This window comes from Cyprinus carpio, chromosome B23, assembly GCF_018340385.1.
Source record: "Cyprinus carpio isolate SPL01 chromosome B23, ASM1834038v1, whole genome shotgun sequence".
Lineage (NCBI taxonomy): Eukaryota > Metazoa > Chordata > Actinopteri > Cypriniformes > Cyprinidae > Cyprinus > Cyprinus carpio.
Genome location: NC_056619.1, coordinates 9008426 through 9026992, shown reverse-complemented (window position 1 = coordinate 9026992; position 18567 = coordinate 9008426). Strand labels below are relative to the sequence as shown.

The following is an 18567-nucleotide window of genomic DNA, read 5'->3' as shown; positions in this document are numbered from 1 at the left end:
TCTCACTATTAACTTGCATTCATTTTACTGGCATATTGGCTGTTATAAATTATACATTTTAGATCATTTTAATCCTACCTCATAACTAAACTTAAAAAGTACCTTACTAACTATTAATGATCAGCAAATTAGGAGTTTGAGACAAAAGCTGTAGTTAATAGTGAGAACTTGAGCATAAAATAAAGTGTGACTGAATTTTTCAGAATGTTTTGCTCAATTTCTATCTGATAACATATTTTATAGTTTAAATGTACAAAAGGGGATTATCTTCAGATTTTTTATTTAATTTTTTTATGCTGGTTGAAAGTCTCTTCACATCCCGATAGCAATCATTAGTTAAGTGGTCTAAATGTATTTATCTGTATTTATATATTCTGTGGAAGGCGTAGGACCAAGAATAACACATGATGTATTGTAGTAATGTTGTCTCTGGTCGTCTGATCTGTGTGTGTATATGCATTCAGGGGGCATGGTTTTGGGACGTTCGCTTTCAGTGCTATCAGGCTAGAGTTAGCATTTTCCAAGATCTCCTACTGCACCTTTAACAAGTAAAAAGTATATTCATTAAAAGGCAGGATGGTCGACGCCAGACCAAGGTGGAGCCGGAGGGATGAGGGAGCCAGGCGGAGCTTGTGGACTGTCGGGTCACGACGGAGAGGAGGGAGCTAGGGTGGAGCCGAGGGGTCAACGGACTGAGCCTCGGAGGCTGGAGGCGGAGGTGAGGGAGAGTCAGACCACGGCGACACTGGAGGATAGCAGTCCCACGGGCCTCGCACCGCATAGATGGTGGGCTGAAGGCGAGCAGAGGGGCTGCCAGATGACAGCGGTGGAGGAGGCAGGAGCGGGTGGGAGGGTGGATATTTTCAAAGAGCAGGCACTGGAGGACACATTCTAGGAGCAAGGACTGGAGGGCACATTCTAGGAGTAGGCACTGGAGGACACATTCTAGGAGCAAGGACTGGAGGGCACATTCTAGGAGCAAGGACTGGAGGACACATTCTAGGAGCAAGGACTGGAGGACACATTCTAGGAGCAGGCACTGGAGGACACATTCTAGGAGCAGGCACTGGAGGACACATTCTAGGAGCAGGCACTGGAGGACACATTCTAGGAGCAAGGACTGGAGGGCACATTCTAGGAGCAAGGACTGGAGGACACATTCTAGGAGCAGGCACTGGAGGACACATTCTAGGAGCAAGGACTGGAGGACACATTCTAGGAGCAAGGACTGGAGGACACATTCTAGGAGCAGGCACTGGAGGACACATTCTAGGAGTAGGCACTGGAGGACACATTCTAGGAGCAGGCACTGGAGGACACATTCTAGGAGCAAGGACTGGAGGACACATTCTAGGAGCAAGGACTGGAGGGCACATTCTAGGAGCAAGGACTGGAGGACACATTCTAGGAGCAGGCACTGGAGGACACATTCTAGGAGCAAGGACTGGAGGGCACATTCTAGGAGCAAGGACTGGAGGACACATTCTAGGAGCAGGCACTGGAGGACACTTTCTAAAAGCAGTTACTGGAGAATCGGAAGCCCCCTCAGGGCTGGTCGAAGGAACCATGGACGAAGGAGGGCTGGACGGGATCAGCGGAGACAACGTAGAGAGGATAGGGGGCAGTTCGATCTCCAGATCGCATTCCCAGTCAATGAGATCCTCCTTCTCGTTTTGGCCCTTTTGTCGTTCCATACTCGGCTCACCCTCAGCCGCGGTGCCGGGGGCAGAGCTCCTCTCCACCCTCACACCTTCCGTGGCTTTCTCCTTCGTGGCAAGCGGTGTTGCTGGCTCACACACCTTGACTGACGTCACGGCCTTAGGCTCCGTGGCCATCCTCAGCTCTGTTGCTCTCTCTAGCGATGGCTCGTCGGTCGCGGCGGGCTCTGGCTCACCGTCAGTGGTGGGTAAGTGGTGAGATGGGCCACAGCCAGAAACAGTCTGGTATGACCCTCGAGCGAATTTTCCCCCTGCTCCAGCAGGCGGAGGATGAATTTGGGGTGAAGGAGGGGATCTTTAGGGGCGCACAATGCAAACAAAAACACTGAGATAAAAAAACCAAAAACAAAACGAAGGGTAAACAAACACAGAGGTTACTGTTTTGGTCGGGTCTTCTGTCACGTTACGCTGCCGGAAGGATAGGGCTGAGCAATAAATCAATAATGATAATTATTGCACGATATAGATTTCCTCGATAAACTATAACAAGTGTTCGATAAATGTTTGAAATTTAAATTTGAAGTTTATCCGCTCGTATCAGTTCAAACTGTGGCGCGAGCTCCACTAGTGCAGATGTGTTCACTCGCTGATGAGTCTCGCTCACACGACACTGAATAGCGCTGTGAGATCCAGTGTGAAGCTCTTGAATTCAGTAAGGAACACAAATAACTTTGTTTGCACGCAGATGATACAGAGCTGACAAACAGCAGAAACACTGTTCGCAACGATACAGTCAGAAGACTTTTTAATCTACAAATCGCCATCATTTACCATGGATTTACTGTAATAGCACTAACTGCACCATGGTATTGTGTCAGAAATGTGGGTATTCATGTCGAATTTTATTATATTGTTAATGTAGACACTTATTAAATATATTGAAGGAGGAGTAATGGAATATAATTACAGTATTTTTTTGTGATTAAGCTATAGCGTTTATGCATTTATAAATGTATTTAGACTACTGTTTCTCATAAATACCTACAAGCAATATTAATTTTTTACCATGGTATTGAGGTGCTATATTTGTGGTTTTAACTGTGATTATCATGATCTAAATGTATTTTATGGAAGACCAATGGTTAAAAAACACCTTAAATAGTCAGAATAATTACATTTCACTATATAAAAATGAGATTGCTACAATGTTTACAGATATTACTGCATATTTGCATCCTAACTCAAGTTACTATTTCTAAGAGGCAAAAAAAAAGTTAATTAAATGTTAATTAAAATGTAATTAATTTTATCAGGCAACACAAGCTTGTTTCTTGATTTGAAATAATAATACACATTACTAGAACATGCAAAACTAAGAAATTACTTTTTTTCTGTAATTTTTTTCTGCGAAGTTTAAAGAATTCAAAAACGAAGTGTTTGTCATGTTCTGACCATAAAGAATAACTGAAAACCACAATTAACAGTCTGATTTCACATAGAAGCAAAAATCTTGAAAGAAATAAAAATTTTACATTTATTGTGATAATTACTGATATCGATGGACATGAAAAAAAAAATACTGAGATAATTTTTTGGCCATATCGCCCAGCCCTACGGAAGGAACACAGAGCCGTGGATAATTCCAAGAGTCTTTATTAATCCAACACAGGGGTAAATCCAACATAGGGAACAGGAGGAAGACACACATACATAAGACCCGACAGAGCAGACTAGCTCTGTGTCCGAAACCATGCCCTATCCACTATATAGTGCACTATATAGGCTGTCAGCCATTTTGTAGTGCTGTCTGAAGTCTGAGTGAACTACTTTATTCCCTATTTCGTTCACTACTTTTTACCACAATATGTGAACCGACGAGTTTGAAAAGAGAGAGCAGGAGATTGAAACACAATTACCAACAATCCAATGCGGAGTATCGACGAGCTGGAAGAGAGAGCGGGAGCGAGCGAATTTGAATGAGAGATGGCATTTACATCTTTATTTCTGCTTAAACGTTTATTTCGTACATTATTTATATTAAAATATATTATGTAGGCAATAACTCAGTTTAATATTTTACTAATTTACTGAGGTGGCACATTGTTGTTAGCTTACAAAAATGATGACAATGTGGTGGATAATTTAAAAATGTTCGTTAATCACCTGTAGGTAGCGTATTCGTTCTGATTTGAAATTAACGGTCACCTTATGACTTTCAATATACAAAAAAAAATAAACACATAAAATCACAAAACGCTGCTCGGGAGACTTTCAAGATACTAAAAATAATAAATACATAAAATTATGAACATGTGTTAATGTGTGTATTTTAATAGTATGATTATGAACATAAAAGCATTACAAAACAAATTAATAATATACCATCAATGAAACCACAAAGCTGATGCGGAGGTATGTATAATTACAAAGAAGTAATTTTGAGTGTTATTGCTATTAATATTATTTACATGTAATATAAAAGTGCATATGTGACGAAGATGTTTTTGCAACGGTTCCCAGTCTCACGCGCAGTGTGCGTCACCATCCAAATCCATTCACTTAGTTCGTTCACTCCTTTCTGATATAGTCCACTCAACTGCCACGCACTATATAAGTATTAGTGAATGAGTGAACGAGTGAGCGATTTCGGACACAGCTAAGGACTTATAAGATACGGGCAATTAGGGGAACACAGGTGAACGGATTCAATCAAATTAACACAATTAACACGAGAAGAACCTGGGTAATGGGGAACAAAACACACACAGACAGTCCAGAACCCTGACACACATGCACAAAAGTGTACAAAAGTGTTAAATAATTCCATTATTTCAACTTCCCTTCCATAATGGGGCAGAAAAAAAACAACAACTAACATTCAGATTAAAATGCTAATTGTTCATGTAGTTTATATATATATATATATATATATATATATATATATATATATATATATATATATATATATATATTTGTGATGTCTGCTTCACAATTTGTTTTTTTTTTATTTCCATGGGAACAAAAAGCACAGTTTACTGACGAGGAAGGCCACCCACGGTGTGAAATTCACAAATGTATTCTTAAGAATGCACATCAGCTGTCAAGTGTGCCTTTAGTGAATGGCACAACAGGTTAACCATACATCCATAAATGAGCAAATATGACGGAATATCACTTGACTCAATGCATTGGTTCCAGTCACAGCTTCTTAACGTTTTCACCCATGTATATGTATTATCTTTTCTTTTCAGCATGTTTATCTCTGAGAGCAGCTGTTCATGTCATGAACATAGCATGGATCAGGGTAAGGGCCAAGAACAAAACGCTCTTGACATCTCAGAATGTAAAAGCTTTCTCGCTCTGCTCAAATCATCAGCTGCTTCTAATGTGAGGTATTTCGCGAGCAATGCAAATAAGAGCCATTCGATGACAATAAGCAGTTTTCTGTTGGGTAAAAATAGTAGTGAGGCAAGTGAGGCCCGATCAAGGGCACTTGACACACAGCGGCAAAGAGGTGACACATCCGCACAGGCTGTGATAGCAGGAGAAAACGGAGATCGAGTGAAGGGAGGTGTGAAGTGGGGTTACGTTCGCCTCAGGGCTTTTCTGGAAAGTGCCGAGTCTCCAGTGTGGCTAAGGCTGAACAGGAGTCGACCCTGCTGTTCGTATCAATTTTGTATGAGGGGGGCGGCATCATTGATATGACTGCTGGTGTGGGATCCAATGCACCAGGCTCATCTGCTCATCTCTCTGCTCTCCTCATGGTGCTCAGACCTTCAACACCTGTGGACCGCCCTGGAGACCAGTCTCTGGCTGTGGCGGCCAGCGTATGTTCCAGGGGAGAAAAAAACAATAACACACACACACACACACACACACACACACACACACATACACAGACTTGTGGGCCAGCAATGCTTCAAAACAGTTTCTAAGAAAAACCAAAACAAGAACACATGAAAATGAACTGCATTTGATTGGGCTGGGTACTATATTGAATATTCACAATATATTCATAATGCTATTAAATTAAGTAATTTGACTGTGCTAATTTTTTTTAATTTCTTGTCTTGCGATTTGTGAGTGGACAGTTTTCAGACAGATGTTTTAATACACTTTCTGATTTAAACTTAATTTAAAACACTGATTAATTTTTTTTTTTTGAATCATCACTCAAAAATGTTCAAATAAGTGTTTATAGTGTTTTTTCCTATATTGAATATTCTAGTAAAATCAATGTATATAGTTCATACTGCTGTGTATAATACTGTTAAATTAGCACATATAACAGAAATATATTATTATTAGTCTTTTTTTATTGATTACGTCAGTTTTCTACATACTCTTTCATTTGATTTCAAACTAAAACAATTTGTCTTTTTAAAATTCATGTGAACAATTTAGTCCAACTCAAATTGTCCAGCTTTGATAAAATCAGACTAAAGACGCATTTACACAAATAAAATTAACTGTAACAATAGGCTGATATGACCAAAATCTTATAACATGACAAGATAAATGAATTTTACAATAAGGATATATATAACTAAATAGTCATGTATTTTTGTTGTTAAAAACTAGAACAAAGTAGTACATTACGGATAATAGGACAAATATAATAGAACTAAGATACAAGGTGTTTCAGGTTCAGAAGGTTCAAAATAATAAATGTTGAAATACTGATTGAAATTCAACATATGAAATATTACAGAAATTTTTAAATTAAACAAAATGAAAACACTGAATAGTCTTTACTGTATGAAATATGACGATTCTTAATAAAAAAAAAAATCAGTCAAGAGCAGTGAGCAATTTTCTGTTTTGTTGTTTAACATTAATGACACTGGCGGCAACAGGTATATTACGGTGCTGTCACTTTAAGCACAACACTTTTTGCTAGAGACTTGACAGAAATAGACAGAGATAAAGACTTTTTTTTACAATTTTCAAAATTTATGTAATCATACTGCCCTAAAAATAACTATATTATAATAACTTTACATTTAATATAAACGCATGCAGCAGTTGTTGTCTGCAGCATTAAGTCAGGTTGATTCTGATTTGCTGTTTAAGTTTTTTTTTTTTTAATCATCATTCAGCAGTTCTGAAATATATTTTTAAGATCTTATCAATGTATCATGATGCTGCCATGTCATGGTTGCAGTAGATGAAATAAAAAGCTGGATTTCAGTGCAGCTGTACTTTGGTCACACTTTATTTTGAGGTCCAGCTCTCACTATTAATTAACTATTAACTACAGCTTTGCCTCAATAAACTCCTAATTACTGCTCATTAATAGTTAGTAACTTAGTTGTTAAGTTTAGGTATTGGGTAGGATTAAGTATGTAGAATACTGTCATGTTCTTTCTAAGTACTAATAAACACCTAATATGCTAGCATATGAATTCTAATAAGCAACTAGTTAAAAGTCACAATTGGCCCTTACACTTAAGTGTTACCAGTACTTTTATTAAAAAGAAACAAAACATTCTAGGAGAATTTCCTCCAAAAACTGAACAGAAAAACCAGCAAAGCAACGACGAGAATAGACCAAGAACTGAACAAATGATGGGGTTTAAATACAGCCAAAATTAATCAAAGAAATAAACATCAGGTGTAAACTAACTAATTAATTAATTAATTAATGAGTAACCAAGGAGAAAACTGGTAAAAAGAAAACATACAAAACCATAAAACAGAATAGATAGATCATGTGACCCTTCGACAGCGGTGCACACACGGTCCTTCACTCTGCTCACTTCGTCAAATATTCTACAATCCTGATAGTAAATTTCAAACCACTGTCTATCTACTCCATCATGAGTACGGTCAAGGACAATCAGAAAAGAGTGATTGAGCAATCGCTAATAAAGAAAAAATTAAAAGATTCCACCATCACTAAAAAAGATCTCGATGGCGCCATTGCTAACCCTATAAAGCAAGAAATTAAATAGAAGCAAAGTGCTTTGGAATCGGTTTTGGCCTCGACAGTAAGAGATGCGATAGACTCTGTACTGACCCCGGTATTGCATGACCTACATATGGACATACTAGTGACCAACAATTTAAAAAGTTTGGTCCAAAAGTTTAAAAGCTAGCCATCGCAGCGAAACAGACATGTGACGGGGTCGATTTCTTTCAAGCAGCTGCATGTGAGGATAGGAGAACAATCACGAACCTGAGAAAACAGCTAGAACAACTTACAGATAAAGTGACGAACATGGAGGATAGGAGCAGGAGAAATAACGTGCGACTGGCGGGGTTACCAGAGGGGGTGGAAGGCTACGATGCAGCCAGCTTTCTCAGAGATAATCTTTCCAAGTGGATTCCTGCACTGTAAGGACGCGATATTGAAATTGAGCGGGCTCGTGTGTATGATGAAAGAAAAAGTAACTCCGAGCGGCCGCATACTTTTATCTTTCGTGTGCTAAGATGGCAAGACAGATCGGTGATCCTGAAGGATGCATCCACGCATACCGGGTAAAATATACGCAGGATAATGTCACGCTGCTGTTTTTTCTCGACTTCAGTCCAGCCACGTCTGCCAGGAGAAGGAACCTCAATCCAGTCCTTAGAAGGATGACAGCACTGGGTCTGCAGCCATTTCTCATCTATCCGGCGATAATTAAACTACGACACAACGATGAGCAGATGATGTTCGACTATTCTCAGAAAGCGGAGGATTTTATCAGCTCACTGCCACAGAAGAAGCACCTTAACTGCCCAGGAGAGGAGAATAACAAGGTGGACATGGACACTTAAGTTTCTGCTGTGATCTTCTATCCTGAAATCTTGTCTAGTGACTCATAAGCTTTGAAATCTTTTCTTGGAGCTAATGGATAGAAGGTTTGATTACTAGTTCTTGACACTGGGCTTTTTGGGGACAGGTTTTGTGCTGGGATGGATCGGTCACGTATCCAAATATTTTTTTTTTTTTTTTTATTCTCTTTCAAAGTTACAAAATTCTCGGTAATGTGGGTTCTGCTTTGGTTCTTGTTCAAAGTTGTTTAAAAGGATTGCGCACTGTGGTTTGGCATATAGAGTTGGTTTAAGGAGATCTCATTTTGTGCGGGATTGGATTGCACCATCTTCTGGTCGACCATCTGTTTCCTCGGTGTGTGGTGGAATTGTTGATCGCATTACAATACCTTTTTCTGTCAAATCTGTTTGGAATTGGGAATTATCTGACCTTGATTTATCTGTCAACTTGGGAGAAAGTGTGGTCTAACCTCTAAAAACTTGGCTCATCATCTTATATATTTCAAAGTATAATATGGTTCTTAACATCAACCTGCCAGAGACTGCAAATGAAAATTAGCCTGAATGGCTAAATCTGGCACATTTACATATTATACTTTTTTACTCATGTTAATTAATGTGTATTGTCCCTTTTTTAAAAAATAAATAAATACAGATACAGAAAATTATTCATGGAGCATGTACAGTATAGTAACTCAGAGTGTGTGGGTGATGTCTGTTGTTTTTGTTTTGGAGTTTTGTGACGTTTGTTGAATGTATATTAAAAAAAAAAAAATGGAACTAATAAACTGACTTTGCAGCTGTTTATCAATGGATGCATATCAGAAGTTTTGTTTGTATTTAGTTTTGCAATTTCCCTTAAATAATTTGTGGTCACAAATAAGCAATATAAAATAGGGTGCATGGTTGTGTGAAAACATTGTCACTTTCTATCACCAATGAACTACAAGAAGCATCCAGCAAATTATTCCAGCACCACTGCCGATCATCACAAGCACTAACAAAAAATGTAAAAATTGTGCTCAACAACTTAAGATGCTTCCTCTTTATTTGAAACATTACTGCCACAAGCCATTTCAAAAAATGGATTGAAAAGTGAAAAACGTTTTGACAGTAAATGACACCGATGCTGTTTGGCTGCAATTATGGCTCCTCTAATCCAAATACATCATGAAGATTGTCCAAACTATGCAATATACATGTATATTTTTTAGTAAGCTATATCACCTAGCCCTATTATTCACAAAATGTAATAAGTCTGTCAAAATGGTGCACAAGGACTTTAGTTCTTCATACTTGAAGTCAAAACCATCATTTGGTCTTTATTGCAGCATTTAGCTGTATTTGTATTCACTGAGGAAAAATTATGGAATTATGGAAACTCTTTTCTCATGCAAGCGGCAGCAGGACAGGAGTTTGGGATTTCTAATATTACTAATATAAGACTGGATATTTTGAATTCAGGGTTTGATGTATTCTTTCAAGCAATTACCTTGTCGTTTGCACAAATCATTTTAGCATGCGCTTCATTTAAACTCTGCAGACTGACTCACTTCAAAAAGAGATTTTTGTCTGCAATCACACTTCACTAAAGAATTTATATGAATTAAATCAAGTCTTTTTGCCAATTCATCGTTGATATCTCATGCTGCCAGTAAGCGCTGGGATTTGATAAAGTTTGTCAAATCTTTATTCTTTGGAGTTGCTTCGTCAATATTTTTTTGCCTGGGTGTCAGAAAAAACTTGGGTGGTAAAAATCATATTTTGACAGTGAGGGAAGCAAGTGCTGCACTGTTCAAGAACCGGCCGGTGAGATAGTGCAAGAGTAATTTAAAAGTGCATCTACCTTCAGTTTTTATGAACCTCACAGTTGTAGCTGGGCAATTTATTCTAGAGAGCTGACAACTCAGCTTCCCTGCTCAATAGCAGGAAGGAGCCAGAGAAGAAGCACTTCAGCCCTATTTGCACATCAAGAGAGGTGTGCAGGTTAAAGCTCAGGCACCGCTCTGCGTGACGTGCGGCACAGCAAGAGAAAGAGCAAAAAGATGATTAGAAGAAAATGAGGAATGCACAGGCCTGTAAAGGGTACAGTAAGGCTAAACATCACCCATGCGCTTTCAATCAGGGAAGACTGGATCACGTGTAGACATGGGGGATGCATTCCCATTCACCCCTGGCTTTTTCATATATCTTTTGTCCACTTTCGACCAATTTCCAAATTTCTTTGAGGGGAGGGTGTATATGGGATTTTTCTGATCTTTCAGTCTAATATTGTGAAATAAGCTAGCGCAATTTACTTTGAATGTAAAAGGAAACAACGGAAAATGATACGGAGAGCAGCAGCTTTCATTTCTGCTCTGATGCAAAACTATGCCGGGTAATCAGGAATGGTAAGAGAACATTGTGCTTTTTGCAACCCAGGCTCATTGGAAATATATGCTTGTGGCGATGTTTCTGCAACACCGATATTTTGTACCTAAATGTTTCAAAGTAAAATATCCAGTAAGTGTGCTAAAACATGCATTCAATATGCAACTGTGGCCGTGTTTTTATTACGTTGGTACAGGAATGTATTGCTGCGTTTTACGTTAATTACTTTGCTTCAAGTATGTATTATGGCGGTTCAGAATTCAAATGTCCGAGGAGTGTCGCTAAAAGTTTAATGCTCTATCGTGTTGGAAAATCACACACACCCTACAGCAAACCCCACCTTAAACTTACCCAATAGTGTTAATGAAGGCAAAAGTGATATAAATGTATCAGTTTTCTAAACTAGCAGCATGTTAAAATCATTTTGTCATAATATGAACTTTTAATAATAAAAGTCATAATATTGTGCAAGCAATTGTGTGAAATTTAGGACTCTAAAACTCTGGCCCTGTAAATCATACTCTGTGTAAAAAGGATTCATTTCAACTGGAAACTGCGGTGATTTGTATGTAGTATAGGTAAGAATTTTGAATTTCGCAGTAATGTAGAAAGAGGAAAATTTTTCCAATGAGCCTGGGTAGGCTTTTAACATTTCAAACTAAACTTAAGCTTTCAGCTGGCAAAGTTTAAATCCCATCTGGCTTGCATACTTCAACAACACATCCCATAATGTTTAAGAATTAGATCAGTAGGCATACAGGCAGCACCCTTTAGTGCCTGTTCAAATGCATTTGACCACATTAATGCTTATGAAAGCAATACAGTCAAATGCATTTTAGATATGGTTGAATGTGGAAAAGCTCACAATGTTTCAGACCCTATTTACAACTGTATTGTACTATACTGTAACGCAAGGTGTAAAAAAGGTCTAAGTCCAAATAAATCGCTGTAGGCTATGTCATACACTGCCCTACACTCAATCTGAAGTGAGAAAAAGAGATGAGGTCAATGGTTTTCAATGGGAGTTGCTGTTTTCTGGTGACATATGTGATTGGCTGCAATTCAACAAATCTAAGATGTTTCACTTTATGCAAATGAATAGTGAGCAATAGGAGCAAAGACCATGGAGATCATGTGATCAGGATGTTAATAGTAAATAATTTTATGATTTTGATTCCTCTTAACAATTCCATTTCCTTAAGTTTACTTTAGTACATTAAAGGAATAAAGAAAAAGGAACGAAAATGCTAATTTCTTAAAAAAAAAAAATGCTTTCAATAATTATGTAAGCTGTAAAAGGTACTGATTCATATAAAAAAAAAAAAAAAAAGTGTTACAAATCCTAATCAGCCAAGTTGGCTAAACATGACAAGCACCAGGAGATTCAGTTTCTGGAATGCTTTCTATTTCTGCAACATCACGGCTTACAGCTGATTGCATTTTATGTAATATTAAAATCATTTAATTTTAGCTAGAATATCATTGTGCATGACTTTAATAGCTATAAAAAACGTAACAAATCATAATTTACCAGATATCTTGAAAACAAATTAAGACAATTTTAGGAAATCACTGTGTTTTGAATTTTTATTTAATTTAATTATTTACTTCCATTTTGTTGCGAGTGTGAGAGCCCACCCACACTCTCGTCTGACTGGTTCTGATTAATGACTGATTTTGTTGCATCCTGTAGCCGTGTCGTGTCTGGTATGGACAGACAAATTGCTTGTCGCTGGAATCTTATTGCATCCTGTCTGGTTTTGAAGAGGCATTAATGCCTACTAGCGAAGAACACTACAGCAACCTGGTGACCTCAAAAACACTGTCAGTGTTGAGAAGGGCATAAGAAATTCTCTAAGTGTTTTCTCGCGGTTCTGATCAGCTATTTTCAGACTTTTTGAAACAGACTGCAAATAGAAAGCATGTTTCAACCCAGTGTTCAAAACATACTTTTGAATAAAAGATGTACACATTGCATTTGAGAGATCTAGCTTGGTTTAAATTGAATGATGCACGGCACATAACATGTGCCACATGTTTAATTGATGTGCATGTGTCAATGCATTCATTGAGCCCTGCCAGCGTGAAGCCGGTATAAATATTGCACTTTTATGGCTCTTCTGTTGTGATGGAGCCCAGGAAGACACTATGAGGTACAGCCTCGAGATGTGAAATCCATAATCCATTAAATTACAGGAACATTCCTGACTAACCACTGCCATCAGATAATGCAGATGTCAAAATGTGACACGCTGTGCCCCGGCATATATCTAATCTGAACATACAGCAAAAATTAATGGACTGTTCCAGATCATTTTGTTGTCACGGGCAACTCTCACCATTGCGAGGGAGTGAAAGTTGTGAATTCTGTACATCTTGGTCATTAAATTCTAATAAAATCATACAGCACTGCATGAATGAACATAACATCATGCATGAATGGTGTTGCAGAATCTTTCAAATTACTGAGATGAAGAAAAATGTCTCAAAACTTTGTGAGCTGCCTACATTAAGGCATTACAAGCACGCTTTAGATTCAACACTTTAGATTCCAGATGCCTTCGTTTGGCCAAATTCTAAAGCAGCATCTATGTAATTTCTTCACAGAGAAGCTAATACAATAATGCAACAAGCTCCATAACAAAAAACACTTAAAAGACATTATAAAAGATTATAACAGTCAATTACAAAAGCACTTTTGATTAAAAACCAGAAAGTACTGACACAAAACTAATAAACTAAAAAATGGAATATTTTACATGTTGTGTAGTTTTATATTTATTAGAGCATGGAATTGTTAGCAATATTGATGGCAGCAAACAAACACTATTTGTAAGCTCCTGTGAAGGCGTTATGAAGCTCACTAGATTAAAGAGAGAGAAAAATAGACGCAGAAAATGCAAACGTACCTGTACTGAGGGGAAGGAATGCCCTTTGCGTCACAGGCCAGTGTAGCCTCTTCCTCCAGTGAGTCCACTGTCAGATCACTGGGCTCCATTCGCCATTTCGGCCCATTGAAAGACTTATAATCCACACACTCTGAAAGCAAACAAGAGCAATGCAATTACATATTTGTATCTTAATGCACAGTTTAACCAGAAGTGTGCCATTTTTTTTCAATATTAAAGTACTTTAACGGAATAGTTCACCCAATAAAGAGCAGAGCCATGCCTGTTCTTTAACTAAGGAGAGACAATTATATCTAAGCCATACTGTGGGTTCATTCTTTCAAAAGATGTAAATGCTACGGCTTTGTGGTGCTATTAAACCAATGATCTGTTTGTTTGAGTATTCTAAGCAGCCAGAGACAGTGACACCGACTCAGCCAATGGTGTTAGTTTAGCGGTGGGAATAATGCCTGACTAATTTGTTCGAACTGTAAAGGCTGATGGGTTTAAAGTCACCATGAATTCAAGATTGACTGTTCTTATTGTTATGGAAAATTACAGGGTTTATTATAAATGATTTGTCTTGGTATTCATTATTATTTTTTTAATTTTTCCATAACATTTAATCAAAAACTTCCTGTCCTCCTCTCTTCTCTGATGACAAGTGCACCATTAAGAGGATGACAACGATCCAATCAGTTCCCAATGGACAAAATCAAGCCCCATTTTTATCTCATTCAAAAAGCTGTTTTATACATCACAATAGAGAAGAATAGATGATTGCAAAAGAAAAGAAACCTGTTTGCAATTAATAATTTTTGCAATTCCTTAATGTTATGCCTACACTAGTAAAAAGAAAAAATGACACACTTCAGATTTTAAGTCAGCTTATTTGACCTTAAAGGTGTTGTATGTAAAATTTTGACTCTACTAAAGCATAAAAATAACATAATATGTTTGCAGATATTTAAGAAACACACTAAGTTAACAAATTTGTTTATCTGAAAAACAGTGCTACAGTCAGTTACTCTCCTTTGAAAATGTGCGTTTTGGTTTGTTAAACCCGCCCACTGACAGTTTACCCAATTGTATTTCAGCACCCCGGGTTGCCAGTTGGTGGAAAACACAGCGTATTTAATTCCATTCATTGTCAAGAGCCTTCATTCCTGTTTGTGTCATCAATCTGGCAACCTGCGTGTGCGTCAAGTCTGAGGAGAAGGGGCCGGGTGAAAAAACCCTCTCCAATATTGTGAATTTGGACTGCAATACCTAGTTCAACCACTCGGTGTCAATCCTACATACAGCACCTTTAACAAAAGAAAATTCGATAGCACTTTATAATAGTCAACACATATTCACTCTTAACTAAGAGTTTTCCCTCAGTAAACTCCTAATTTGCTGCTTATTAATAGTTATAAGGTAGCTGTTATGTTTAGGTATTGTGTCGGGTTCAAATGTGCCTATAAGTACTAATAAACAGCCAATATGTTAGTAATAAGCATGCTAATAAGCAACTAGTTAATAGTGAGAACTGGACCTTAAAATAAAGTGTTACTGAAAATACTACTTGGTATGGTGTTAAAGGCATAGTTCATCTAAACATGAAAATGCTGTTATCATTTGCTATGAAACATAAAAGAAGATATTTCACAACACATCACAGTTGTTTTTTGTGCATAATAGAAGTCAACCAAAACTGTTTGTTTACTAACATTCTTCAAATGATCTTCTTTTGTTTTCTGAAGTGGAAAGTCACACAAATTTGTAAAAAGAACAACACGAGTGTGAGTAACTGGTGGTAGAGTTCCCATTTTGTGTGAACTATCCCTTTAAGAATTTTTCAAAAGAAGTTTGTGGGTAAATATTCTGCAGATGACAGAAGCTGCGCAGTAACATGCATGCATAAAGAGTGCAGAAACACGAACCATATGTGGTGAGATCACACCAGGTGTGTGGGTTCTAATCAAGTGCTATGCTCGCATCACTCAATTTCTGCTTAAGATGTTATCAAAGCGGCAAATTCACAGGATTCTTCACATTTAAGTGTGACATTTGTTCAGAAAATGGGAACTAAGGCGCTCTCATATGACATTTACATTGTGCACATTGAAGTCATACTTTGCAGTACAGTGCCTTTCTATTTTTTATCCTCTACTTAAATATGTCTCTGTTCAGTTATACAGTATGTTACTTTTAAAGAACTAGTTCAACTCAAAATGACAATTCTGTCCAATTACTTTTTTTTTTCTACAGAAGACGACAGAAGACATTTTGAAGAATATGTTGGCAATTGAAATAAATGTGGACTGAAGCTTTTAAACTTTAAAAGGACCACAAAAAGAGAAAAAAAATATAGTAACTTGTGTTTGAGGAACAGGCTGAATATGGTTATATACAGTATATACACTCACCAGCCACTTTATTAGGTACACCTATTCAATTGCTTGGTAAAACAAATTGCTAATCAGCCAATCACATGGCAGCAACTCAATGCATTCAGGCATCTAGATGTGGTGAAGACGACTTGCTGAAGTTCAAACTGAGCATCAGAATGGGGAAGAAAGGGGATTTAAGTGACTTTTAACGTGGAATGGTTGTTGGCGCAAGACGGGCTGGTCTGAGTATTTCAAAAACTGCTGATCTACTGGGATTTTTATGCACAACCATCTCTAGGGTTTACAGAGAATGATCAGAAAAAGAGAAAATATCCAGTGAGCGGCAGTTGTGTGGATGAAAATGCCTTGTTGATGTCAGAGGTCAGAGGAGAGTGGGCAGACTGGTTGAAAGGCAACAGTAACTCAAATAACCACTCGTTACAACCAAGGTATGCAGAATAGCATCTCTGAACACACAACACGCCGAACCCTAAAGCAAATGGGCTACAGCAGCAGAAGACCACACCGGGTGCCGCTCCTGTCAGCTAAGAACAGGAAACAGAGGCTACCATTCACACAGGCTCACCAAAATTGGACAATAGAAGATCGAAAAAACGTTGCCTGGTCTGATGAGTCTCGATTTTCTGCTGCGACATTCAGATGGTAGGGTCAGAATTTGGCATAAAGAACATGAAAGCATGGATCCTACCTGCCTTGTCTCAATGGTTCAGGCTGGTGGTGGTAGTGTAATGGTGTGGGGGATATTTTATTGGCACACTCGGGGCCCCTTAGTACCAACTGAGCATCATTTAAATGCCACAGCCTATCTGAGTATTGTTGCTGACCATGTCCATCCCTTTATGACTACAGTGTACCCATCTTTTGATGGCTACTTCCAGCAGGATAATGCACCATGTCACAAAGCTCAAATCATCTCAGACTGGTTTCTTGAACATGACAATGAGTTCACTTTACTCAGATGACCTCTACAGTCACCAGATCTCAATCCAACAGAGCAGCTTTGGGATGTGGTGGAACGGGAGATTTGCATCATGGATGTGCAGCTGACAAATCTGTAGCAACTGCGTGATGCTATCATGTCAATATGGACCAAAATCTCTGAGGAATGTTTCCAACACCTTGTTGAATCTATGCCATGAAGAATTAAGGCAGTTCTGAAGGCAAAAGTGGGTCCAACCCGGTACTAGCAAGGTGTACCTAATAAAGTGGCCAGTGAGTATATATCTATATGCATGTGTGTACGTGTACAAAAGAGACTCTACAATTCAGAGCACAAAAGTTGTCATTGCTTATCTCATTGCACAAGCCAATTATGAGCTGTCATCATGACTGATTATCTCTTTTTAAATATTTTTTTTTATTAATTAAAACTTTTTATTGTTGTTATGGATGTCCCAATTGTGATACAGGATTTGTAATTTTCAGAGAGTTCAGTTAAATGTAATATTTTGTTGAATTAAAATAATATTGCAATATCGATATATCAATCGCAGGTCCCTAATCCGAATCAAATCACATCAAATCAGAACGCAGCATGTTTTCATCAAATATCGTGTTGCTTGCTGTTTCTTTCTTTTTTTTTTAGATGGCATCATGATAAAACATCCAATTTTCACCACTAATAAAACAAATACATTTTTGAGTTGGATTTTTAGTTTTTAATGAATCGGTTCATTCAGTTCACAAAACCAGTTTGAATGATTCATTCACAAATCAAACTGGTCCTCAAGTTCAGCTCACAGACTCAATCAAACCTACACAGCCGTTAAAAACAAACAGAAAGTGAATAATGTCTCAAATTTCAATCTGTTCATCACACAAAGCTATCATATGGCTTCAGAAGACCTGAAATACAGCACACATGTTGTACATACCACTTTCATGGTGCATCCTGTTTGAAGCTTGAAAGCCTCAGCGGGGATTCATGGAAAAGAGCAATCAGTAAAAATACCCTATTGATGCATATCTTCTTTTGGGAAAGAAAGTCACAGATTTGGATCGACACAAGGGTGAGTAAATGTTGACAGAAGCATCATTTTTAGGTGAACTATCCCTTTAAGAGCTGTATATTCTCAGTGAATTCTTATTCACAGAAATAGCATCTGTAGGAAGCGGAGCCATAAAACTGTGACATACTAGTTCAATTTCCTTGGAGGACACATTGTATCAAAGCCTCCAAAACATTCTATGACACAACACAATTCATTTTCAAAATGACTGCACAGCTTAATTGAAAGCCCCTCCACCACATTCAAAACCCGTCCTGTTCCTGTAAGCCTGATTCTGTGCGTCAGGGTCTGTTACTGTCTTCCGCTCATAATCAAGATATGGGCTGATAGAAACAAATGCTGCAACAACAACAACCAGGTTGACCACATACATCATGTGGATTCTTTTTGTGTGTGTGTATATATATATATATATATATATATATATATATATATATATATATATATATACAGTCAGATTTCTCTCAACATCGTTACAGTCTACCTA

The 18567-nt window shown here is 37.9% G+C and overlaps 1 protein-coding gene across 2 annotated transcripts in view; it reads right to left on the bottom strand.

The window, feature by feature from the left end:
• Positions 1–18567, bottom strand: part of LOC109048849 (contactin-3-like) — a 77113-nt gene that overhangs the window by 47002 nt on the left and 11544 nt on the right. Inside the window, exons 1-2 of one of the 2 annotated variants that reach the window (XM_042750623.1) lie at positions 17946–18395; positions 13697–13826 (exon numbers count right to left, since the gene is read on the bottom strand). In XM_042750623.1, coding sequence (XP_042606557.1) covers positions 13697–13826; positions 17946–17961 — 146 coding nt within the window. In that variant the 5' untranslated portion in view covers positions 17962–18395. Of the gene's footprint in view, positions 1–13696; positions 13827–17945; positions 18396–18567 lie in introns of those variants that run through there. The other variant, XM_042750622.1, reaches the window with a different exon arrangement.